General features: G+C 39.3%; 2 protein-coding genes across 2 annotated transcripts; both read right to left on the bottom strand.

Annotated features, from left to right (window-relative positions):
• Positions 1-680: 680 nt before the first annotated feature.
• Positions 681-1592, bottom strand: LOC108608551 (protein phosphatase inhibitor 2). Its single transcript, XM_017999970.2, has one exon. It carries the CDS (start codon positions 1471-1473, stop codon positions 772-774), a length of 702 nt encoding a protein of 233 aa, XP_017855459.1. The 5' UTR covers positions 1474-1592; the 3' UTR covers positions 681-771.
• Positions 1593-2476: 884 nt separating this feature from the next.
• LOC108608549 (presequence protease, mitochondrial) lies at positions 2477-5309 on the bottom strand. Its single transcript, XM_017979647.2, has 2 exons — positions 4692-5309; positions 2477-4631 (listed from the first exon to the last, which is right to left on the bottom strand). Exons 1-2 carry the CDS (start codon positions 5234-5236, stop codon positions 2477-2479), a joined length of 2700 nt encoding a protein of 899 aa, XP_017835136.2. The 5' UTR covers positions 5237-5309.
• Between the last annotated feature and the right edge of the window lie 5886 nt (positions 5310-11195).

The raw sequence follows: 11195 nt of genomic DNA, 5'->3' as shown, positions 1-11195 counted from the left end.
GCATTCAATCTCAAGTATGTTTTTCGTAGAAATGCAAATGTTAAGTAGTTGGCATAATTATTATAAATATTTAAAGTCATTAAATACTGTTGATCCAGGGGTTATCTTAACCAATGCTAATGTTTATAATAGGGCTAAGAGTCCAGACTATGAAATCAGCTTGGCAAAATTAAATTTAAATGGCATCATCTGTTTATCTGAGATACAGTGAATTGCGACCAGCCATAATAAATCAAAATTAATTAAGGCATAAACATATTTTGCTGAAATGCAAGGAAGTGCAAATACTGCTGCTGTTTGTGCCCTAAGGAATTTTCAATTAACTTGGCAGTGACACTAAACAAAACGTCGAAATTAGTTATTAGGAAAACTTTTGCATCACTCAAGTAATGGAAATTACAGAGAGACAAAAGTCTCTCAGGCCAAAATGTAGCAGCAACAGGAAACGACAAGCCAAGAAAACGTAATTAAATATGCAGCAGCAAAATGGCCAAGACACTGTCATAAAGAGGAAGATAAACAGAGAGAGAGAGAGAGAGAGAGCTGTAGCAATACAGACTGCTAATCATATCAGCTTGAGCTGAGCTGAGCTGCAGCATTGTCTAGAGTTTGGTCATGCACCACGCACAGCAACTGAAAGGGTAATCTCGAGCAGCAGGCTGTCGTTTCCGGAAAAACAAAAGCAACTGCAACCACAGCAACTACATTTTAATCGACAGGCATACATATATTTGAACAATAAATACAACACATACTTAAACATGATTACGTTTACTCGGAAGCACGTGAGACTTGAGACAAACGTATTTCACTAGGATTCAGCTCGGCCATGAGCTTATGATAGCACTTGTGATTCTCAGCAAAGCCCGGCTCGGGGACAACTACTACTGGAGTATAATCCATGCTAGTGCTTCTAACTGTAATTTGCGAGGGCAGGGGACTGCCCGATTCAGTGTTCCCTTCGGATTCTGTCTGGTGACACTCCTCCGGCAAGCAGCTCTCAGTTAAGTTAAGTCCCTCATCTACTGCGGCCTCGGAGGTGTTCATCTCACCAAACTCGTCAGCAATGAGGCGACGTGCCAGCGGCACGGACATGAACTCCTTGTAGTGCAGCTTGCGACGACGTTCGAACTCCAAGCGACGCACCTTCTCCTCCACCGACTCGGGATAGTCTTCATCATCTGACGAATCATCAGAGTCGTGGTCCATGCCAAAGGCTGGCGTCTCCGACTGTGCGGCCAGGCGCAGTTTCTCCATCAAAGTCTCCGTGTCTAGGTCATGATCCAAATCAGAGTCGAATACAAATGGCGTCTTTGGCTCATCAATGACCATATGGCCGTAGTCCTTGTCCGCCGGATGAAATGTCGCCAACACGTTTAACTCATCAAATTTAGCTGTCTTCAGCATATTGCTTTGCACCACTGTGGCAGTTCCACTCTTCAATATTCCACGCACACTCTCTTCCGCCTCCATTGCTTTTTAAAATGATTTTTATTTGTTCTGCGAGTAAAGCGCTAGAAAATATATTACACAAATTACGGAACTATTTTCCACGTTGTTGTGAGTGCGACTAAATTTTGAAAACACAACGTGGCGTCCATGTTATATACATAAGGTGTTTGCTATAGGTGCACCGCCTGCTAAGCAACAAAAATCACAAAATGGCCTTGATTTTAAATATTTTTATGCATCCATATGATTAGTTTCATATTTGTTGATGCTATGCCTGCGTTGTAGTTAAGAGAACATTTCCACGTCCCCATGCAACACGGACAAAATCAATTTCGAATTCAAATTTATTGCAAGTCACACAAAATTTAAAATTATTCATTCAATAACAATATAATATTCAAGTAAGTATGATTGAATTGTATGAAGTATGAAATTTGGGAAACAGTCACGAAAGCGTTTTAAAGTAAGAAATTTCTTTTGGTATGTGAAGCCTGTAAATAACACAAGCAATAAAAATAATTATTTGTTTTCTATATTTTTTATTTGCCATTCATTTAAATAATGTCTTACACAGAAATTCAAGGCTCTATAATCTGATAAATCAACTTTCGTCAGTTCTACCAAACACAATTCCTTAGGGAAACCAACGGATTTTCGTTTATTTAGGGCTTTATGGGCATAATTTACTCGATTTCCTTTCTATTACTGTGTCGGAAGGCCCCAAGATGCACTCGCCAAAATGATTTGGTTGCTTCTTAAGATACTCATCAATTACGATGCGGAGATCTTCAATTTTAACAGACAAAACGGAGCAACGGTATTTCTCATACATTTCTTGCGATACGCCAAAAAGAAAATAATCAAGTCCAAAATCACAGGTTCGATGCGGCAATCTAATTGTGAAGAACCCAGTTTTGCTTCAATAGGCTGTTGTCTAGTTATACTTTTGCTTGAGCATTTCATAAGTGTTGTCAAACATTTTAGTGTTGTTTGCGATGGGGTCGCGGGTAACTATGGGAACCGACTATTCATTCAGATCCAATGTTGGCGCTGCACCATATGCTCCATTTTGCTCGCGCACTACAGGTAATAAATACTTGGAAGATATAAATTTTGCAAGTACTCGTAATATTGGGTGGTCCTCATGTAAATACGGAACTGCGAAAAATGACTTGGCGCAATAACTCAATGGAATACTCATATGGTAATGGTGTGTAGAAGATACAGGATTAAGAAAATCTACAGCCTGATCGGTTATTACTTGTTCACTCGCTGGTAATGAGTTTAAGAATCTTTCCAAACATTGTACGGCTGCGGGGTGCTGAGCCTCTGAGGCGTTTATTGCCACTTGTAAGTTACTTTTGCTGAAAGCTCTTGTACCAATGTTTTGGAATCTATTTAGTATATTCTCAGTGCTATTTTCTTCAATATACGCTTTCATGAAACTAATGTGATCAATGCCGGTTAATAAAGACTTTAACTTCGATGCACTGGTTACCAGTGCAGCAGATCCTAGCATAGCGTGTAAATGTCCTTTAACTGAGATATTCTTGGATACTGTAGAAATGTAGTTCTCAACAAACATCTTAAGTCTTCCCATATCTTCAAGTTTAAAATTAAGTAGTAACTCCTGGCATAGTTCGAACATATCGGGAACGTTTTTATCAAGAGTATGTGTTGTCATCATTATACCAATTCTGTAAGATTTTGCATCCCTTACATTTTCAACGAAAAACAGTTTAAAGTTAATTCCTGCAGTTTTTGTTAAAATCAATTCGTCTAGTTCCCTGAAATTTCGATTTGATGTATCGAATTTATTTAGAACCTTACAGAATAGTGGAACAAACATGACGTCGTCTTGGCTTAGTCCTGATATATTGAAAAAACACTTAATATAGGTTATTCCATTAGTAGATACACCGCAGAGATAAGTGGGAACACCTTCAATTGTTTTGATATCTACCTTTGGGTAGCTAAGTGGGTTTTTAACATCGCCAATAGAAACACAAGGTAAATCGTTTGGATTGTAAGGTGCAATTTGCCATTCTTTTAGTTTAAGGCCATTCTGATATATTACGCCCAACTTAGCTGAGTCGAATGTATTCAGCGTGGCTTTAATTATATTATCCTCAGCTTGCTTAAAATTATTCTCGTACATTTCGTCAGGCGCCATAGTTAAAGTAAGCTTATGATTATTTTTTATGAAGTACTTTTCGACTTTCTTCTGCAAATAGTTCTCATCATCTTTTAGACGTGTTCGGAGTCTGCCAATCATATCTGAGACTCGCAAATTGTCAACTACATTACCATCATGGTTCCAGAGAGTCATTGAACTGAACAATATCGAATTTCCAAATTCTGGGCTTTGATGCTTAAGAGACAATTCTATTTTGTTTAAAACACTTTCAATATGTTGCGGCGTAAATCCACTTTCTACAACTTTTAAAATGGTTTGACTATATAGATCGTTAAACCTGCTAAAGTTTTCCACGCTTAAGTCATGTAAGCCCAATATAAAATACGAATCCCTGCACAGTGAGAAAAACCCAGTGTTCTTATTGTAGCCGCCAGAGAAATTAGGCTCTATTAAAGATTTATAAAAAGGCGAATTGGGACCTCGAATTAAAATCTCTGTAAGCACTTTTAATTCAAAGCATTCCTGAACATCAGTCGTATCGCACATGAGCAATCCAATAGCAATTTGATTCTGTTTGTCGGCAGAAGCACCCATGTTATCAAGGCGACCAATAGTGTGGGCATAACGTGGCTGAGACCATCGGGGCTCTGATGGTGAGCGGCTGTATGAATTATCAATAACATTGTATTTCGATAAATAGTCCTTGTCGAGTAGCTCTAGTGTTTTTGCTAGATCAAAAGATCCGTAACAAAAGATGCGTGCGTTGCTGGGATGATAATATTTGCGGTGGAATTTAATTAAATTACCATACGTTGCTTTTGGTATCTCCAATGGATCCCCTCCGGCAACATAACTGTACGCGTAACTAGGCAAAAGATTCTTAATCATGCTTCTCTTAAAAATTCGGGTATTTTCAGAAAATATTCCTTTCATTTCGTTATAAACTATACCCTTTAACATAATTTCAGACCTCGGATCATTTATATCACTGTGCTCAAAGCGCCAGCCCTCTTGAAGAAAGTCTAGATAGTATAAATTCGGGCTATAATAAGGAAGTAGAATAAGTGCATATGCGCATTGGCAACAAAATAGTTACAAATACCTGAAAACGGCGTCCAAATATATTTGCTGAATGTTTCTAAAATCAACTTCATTTCTGCTCGAAAACGGATACACCGTAAAATCAACTGCAGTCAGCGCATTCATATTTGTTGCCACAGATCTATTAAGCATCTTGAAAAATGGATCACGGACAGGGAACTTCTTCGATCCACACAAAGCCAGATGCTCCAAAATATGCGGCAAGCCAGTAGAATCGAATGGTGGCGTACGAAAATTTATTGAAAATACGTTATTGGTGTCGTTCCGATCAATATACCATAACTTTGTTCCAGTGCCCAAGTGTCGCATGGTGCAGGACATGAGTTCAAAGTCGGAAATGTACTCGACGCGTTCACATAGGAATTCATTGTAAACTTTTCCTTCTTTGTATTTATAGCTACGATCTGGCAATATGTACGGTGTTGTTACTTCGGCCGCAATCTCATCGTTATCAACTATTAATTTGGAATTTCGCCTCACAAATTGGCTGGTTAGAATCGGTATTGGTCGCACGACCGTCTTGTAACATGATAATCGCCTTATCATTTTATAAATCCAGAAAAGAACATACAAACCCAAATTTCTATACCATAATTTTGTATATCAGACTGAAAATCTAGGTTAATAATTAACAGACTGCTTTATAAATGATGTCTTTGATTAAAAAAAAATTATAGAGAGAAAACGCACCCTCTCTTAAAATGTTTAGAACAAAACCGTTTAAAATTGTAGGCGTAAATATATTTTTGCGATTTGTGGTAGATAGGGGAGGAAATATGCATACCTAATGTTTTTTTATACAAATGTTTATGCAAATATAAAACGCGCTATAAAGTTTGTCCAACTTCTTAATAGTCATTGACTAGGAGTTTGTATAAAAGAATGTCAAATCGTATAAAATATGTAATAAAATTAATGAAAAAAATATATTTATTGATGAAAAGCAAGCCAGTGAGACTAAACAAACTTTTAGGTATTTCTCGCTGGTTACTATCCATATGCATGGCTCGCATGCTACGCAGTACGTGCCACAACTCCAAGTGGCAACCACAGCGAGCGAATCGAAAGCTTCATTATTGACGCTATGCAGCGATCTTTTGTTATGGATGTAAACATATTCATCACGGCATTCCGGAATAGATGGAGTGTGCGTTGTTGTTACGCTGGCAGCTGCCACTTCAAAACACTTGAGTGCACATATTTTCTGCTCGCTGGAGAAAAAAAACAACAAACCAGAGTCAGTGCTGTGGTTCGGCAGTGGCAGCGCAAAGTGCATGTATTGCGAATTGATTGCAGCACATTATTTCACAATTTTGCCAGCAAATAAACAAACTCTGTGCAGAGCACACAGACCGAGCGACAGACAAGCAGACAGGCCGGAAAATGGCTGCTGAGACAGACATGCTTATCAGCTTGGCGTATGCGACAAAATGCAACAACATGACGATGATGATGATGAGCCGAAATGTTGTTGCACGCACTGCGGAGCTGGCAGCTTGCAGCTGGGCAGCACTTTTATTGCCTGCTTGGGCTAACATATTTACTCGATTTATGGAATTGCCTGTTGCCCGATAGCATTTCTTATGTAGTCTGATAGCCATCAGAAGCAGCACTGCTGCCACTGCTGCTGCAGCTGCTGCTGTTCAGCTCAGCTTCATCAAACGGCACCAATTGCAAACATTGTGTCTACATACATATATGTATGGATGGTATAGGAGCTGCTTGTTGGCTGTTGGTTGTTGCAGGAGCAGCAGGCTACGTGCTCAGCAGTCGCAAGTCGGAGTGCCCATTGCATACGTTTTTACAGTCAGAGGCTTCTACATATTCACGCAATTTTATGGCAATCATAAATTCTACTTGATTTTGGCTTTTTCCGCAATTTTTACGCAACACACCAACCAACCAGCCAACCAAGCAACGAACCAACAAACAAACGGACTGGTAGTTGCATCCGTTCGAATTGTGTGAATCCGTAAGATGTTTGCCTGTGGGCCTTGCCGGCGGGCGTATTAGCTGTTAAGGCTTAAGGATGACCTGGCCCATTGCAATTTCGTTTGCGCGATGCGTTGCGGGCGCAGCGTTATGCATATTTATTAAAAACTGTCTGCTGCGATTAAAAGCCAATCAGGCCAATTGCAAATTCCATTTATTGGTTACGACCTTATAAATATTTAAAATTTAATTTCGCTGCCACCCACCCAAACAAACACACAGCCACAACCATACGCCGCGTATACTTGATGCGCTGTATCTGTATCTATAGCTCTGGCAGCTGCTGTTGCTTTGTAGAGTGTTGGCATTTATATGTGTGCTGCAGTCATGTTTGTGTGTGGGCAAGTCGAGGCTCTCAGGTGGCTCGACTCGGCTTTTGCCTGCAGCGCAATCGAAGCGTGAAACGTTGAAGCGCACCAGCCTTGCAAAAGGCAAACACGTTGAGCGCAAATGTAGCGCGTTTCCTTTTTGGCTTTTACGGCAAAACAAGCAGCACCACCCACACCACCCACACCACCATGCATGCGTCTATATATATGTGTGTGTGTGTGGTAGCTTGTGTGGCAGTTAGCTAGCGCTTGACAGCTTGGCAAACAGTTAAATAAAGTTGGCAGCTCTCCCGCTTTGTGGTTGGCTGGCCAAGCTTCCATCCCCACACACTTGCTCCACTGTTAGCTGTGTGACCAACTGGTACCAAAACTAGCACACATACGACTAATACTCAAAGTGCAGGATTTTAGTTTTATAACGTTGTTTGAAATTGCAAAACTAAAGAGACAACAGTAACTACAGCAAAAGAAATTTTAACAACGCTTTAAATATGCCGTCGAACTGCTGTTAATCCTTAAAGCAATGGCAAAATATCCATGCTGCAAAATATCTATGCTGCTATTTTAGCTGAAATTTAATTATGATTATAGGAGTTTGTTTTTGGGCAAGCGTAAATTCATTTAAAAGCGCATAAACAACAACAATTAGTATTATATAAAACACGTGTATCCTTTTTTTTTTGTTTGTATTTTCAAGTTTTACCGATTTTTTTGTACAACATATTTCTATTTAATAAATTAAACAGAAAATGCTATTTTTATTATTTTTTTCGTCTCAAGTTTTCATTGATCATCGTCAGCAGGACGGGCCACAACTGCTACAGCAACCGCCGCAGCAGCCACCATAGCAGCCACCGCAACAGCCGAAGCAAGGTCCTGTTGCACAACAAGGACCGCAGACATTAGGGCCGTAGCAGCCACCACCACAACATCCACCACATGGGCCGCAACCGCCGCAAGGTCCACAACACATGATCGATCCTAATGAATTAAAATTACATAAAATTATTCATTTTGGTTTAGAATAAAATATTACGGATAACAAAAGGTTCACAAATTTCAATTCTTTAAATTCTTTGTTCCTATTTTTATTTTTTTTCGGGAAAAAACAAAAATGTTTACTTACTTTGTTAAAACAAAAATTTGGGACTACAAAAAATTTAGATGTTGTCGTAACGGGAATCGCTTGAGAGTGATCATTATATTAAAATCTGAAAAGGTAGTTGCTTAAATATATTTTGACATTTCCAAAGCTAATTCGATCATAACATATATGTACATATATATGTATGTATGTAGTATGCAATTATTGTAAGCAATTTTGTGGCTTAAATGAATTGCTGGTTTAATTTGCAATTGCATAGCGTGAGCCAAACAATGGCACGCTAATGAATATGAATTACAAGTGGCACACACACACATTCACACATGCACATGCAATCACACACAGAGGCTCGTGCACACATGCGAGTGGAGCGAGTGGGGCTCGTGGAGCTTGTCAACAAACAAGCAAACAAATGCAACAAATAAACACATAGTCAGCTGATTGTGAGCTCTGACAGCGTCGAACAAGCTACTTAGTTACTTAGCCACTTATGTGGGGCAATGGCAACAAAACTTATGCCGCAAGTTGCGATATTTTTTGTTGTTGTTACTCTTGGATGTTCTTGTTGTTGTTGTTGTTGCTGCTGCTGTTGTTATTGTTGCTGCTGCTGTAGTTGTCTGCACTCTGTGACTGTCTTTTCACATAATGTCAGCTGGCTGTTACAGTTGCCGCTTTGCGTTTTTCTTTTGCACTTTTTATTTACTTTTATTCGTTTTGTAGTGCCCTCGAACCAAAAGCAAACTTCAAGAGCGCAAAACTCACATAAATTACGTGCTGGCAAAAGTCACAAAAAATGTCAAATGCAGCCAAAGCGCCAAATGAAGACAAAAGCCACACACACACAAATACACACACAAACACATAAAAAAAATGCAGCTAAATTATATATAAAGTTGAAATTACAGCTGGCCGCAGGCTGAGTCACAGAGTCTCAGTCTCAGGTCTCGTCGACGCGTTGCAAACTTTACGCAAAGGAAATGCAGCCAATTTGTAGTCGGAGCTCTGCAAATACAAATGCGCCCATGTCGCATGCTCTATATTTGTCTGTCCGTCTGTCCGTCTGTCTGTCTGTATGTGTGGCTGGTGCTTTGGTGGCAAGCAGTGGGCGTTCGATATGCTCGCGTTGGCCTTCAAAACTGACAGTCAAGCGACAGGCAGCCGCAAGCACCAAAAGGGAAAATACCGAAACTAAAAAAAAAAAGCAGCGCTGGGAAAGGCGAACCATAAAAACCAATGCGTACACTTAACTATGATTTATGGCTCTTGGGCACATGGCAATAGAAAGTTTTGGCTATGACACTGTCGCGCTGGCTGCAACCCTGCCAATTAAATTATTGAAAATATCTTTTGACTTGTGAGCGCGGTTCACAAATATCAGCACAGAAAACTTAATCAATGGTGGATAGGGAACTATTTTTCTTGCTTTCTTTCTATAAAGTAAATTAAGTGAATAATTAGAATTAGTACATTTAAAACTTAGTAAATATATAATATCATATAATGAAGAGCCTAACCACAAAGCTCAGCCCTTCGTTCAAACTTCATAGTTTTTGCAGTGCACTGTATGCGATCTGAGATTCCTATAGAGTATGGAGCGGCTAACTTACCTGGGGCAAGGTATAATGATTAAAACAATCGAATTTCTAAGGATAAATAGTATTGAGCTGTTTCCCATAAAAATGTTTGATAGAGCTTAAACGATTTTATACATTTAAAAATAGTTTTGGTTTGTTCTGATATTTAATGTTTTCATTTATAAAACTCAATGAATTTGCCTAGTCTTTGAATAAGTTTTAAATATAAAATATAGTTAGGCTTACAATCAAATATTAGCAATTTAAAATTAAATTATATTTTAATATTAATGTAAGAACTTACAAATCACTGTGAATGTAAAACATACGACCGGCATCAAAAATATCGAGTCCAAGATCTTTAAGTGATTATCAACATGCTCAGACTAATGCTCTTTGCTAGAACTTGCATTATTTTGTTCAATAGAGTTTCCGTAAATACCTCGACCAAGCGACATGTTTATGCCTGAACTGGAATTAAAGCCACAACTTTGATTTTTCAAAAGCCAGCTCAACTCTCCGATATAAATCAGAGCCGACAAATAAACTGCATTGCAAATTGCATAGCTGCATTACTCACTAGCAAGGACTGAGCTCATCGAGTGTTTTCCCTTTTAGCAGAGTATGATTTTTTTGCTGTGCTTTGTAGGCGTGTGTAATGTATCTGTGCAAAGAGAATCGAGCGTTGTCCAAAATCATGCAAATGAGTTTAGCCGAGAATATCTGACGGGCAGGCCTGAACTCAATATGCATAGCCAGTTATCAGTTTGGTCAAGTTCTTGGGACTGCTCTGAAACTGTGAGCTGCATCTATGGGCGAAATAATGGTCATGAAAGGAAAACGAATCAGGGCAATTCACTCAACGCATATACTAGAGAGACAGATGTAGTTGGGCCAAAGCTTCTGTCTCAACATGAAAACGAGCCAAAGTCAACACAACAAAAAATGCAAATACCAAATGGTTTTTGCTTGTGTTAAGACCATAAGATACACTTTGCTTTGTACTCAACCCCATTAACTTATAGGGAAAGCAATGAAGAGTTTATGCGAGAATATGCATTTTTTTTAAAATGATTTTTTTTTTTGATGTTACGGTTATAAGAGCATCAACATGGTCAGATAGTGCCGATGTTGCTGCTTTTGATGATGACTGGACACGGTGAGAGAACGTTGATGGCATTTGCAGCAACAAACTGTAAATGTTGAATGCGTTGCTGTTGGTGCTACGGGTGTGGGCTCGGGCTCTGTCTGCCGTGCAGCTAAGCCGTGAAAATGCAATTTACTTGGACACCGGCCGTGCTCAACGGCTGAAGAATCAACAGGAATTGCAGCAGCTTTAACTTGCGGAGTTTTGTGTGCAACTAACAAAAACGCTTGCCACAACAATTGTAATTAAAAGCAACGCTAACCAAAATGATAAATACCCCGGCTAAAACAGCAAAAAGAAGCAGAAGCAGAAGCAGCAACAGCAGCAGCAGGAGCAGCAGCCGCTGGCCAAACACACG

The sequence above is a fragment of the Drosophila busckii genome, chromosome 2L (assembly GCF_011750605.1).
Source record: "Drosophila busckii strain San Diego stock center, stock number 13000-0081.31 chromosome 2L, ASM1175060v1, whole genome shotgun sequence".
Taxonomy (NCBI): Eukaryota; Metazoa; Arthropoda; class Insecta; order Diptera; family Drosophilidae; genus Drosophila; species Drosophila busckii.
This window is presented reverse-complemented; position numbering and strand designations above follow the sequence as displayed.

Coding starts and splice junctions, on each gene's coding strand:
- LOC108608549 (XM_017979647.2), bottom strand. CDS start 5,236: ATGATAAGGCGATTATCATGTTACAAGACGGTCGTGCGACCAATACCG. Junction 4,632..4,691: donor TATTTGGACGCCGTTTTCAG/GTATTTGTAACT, acceptor TCCTTATTATAG/CCCGAATTTATACTATCTAG.
- LOC108608551 (XM_017999970.2), bottom strand. CDS start 1,473: ATGGAGGCGGAAGAGAGTGTGCGTGGAATATTGAAGAGTGGAACTGCC.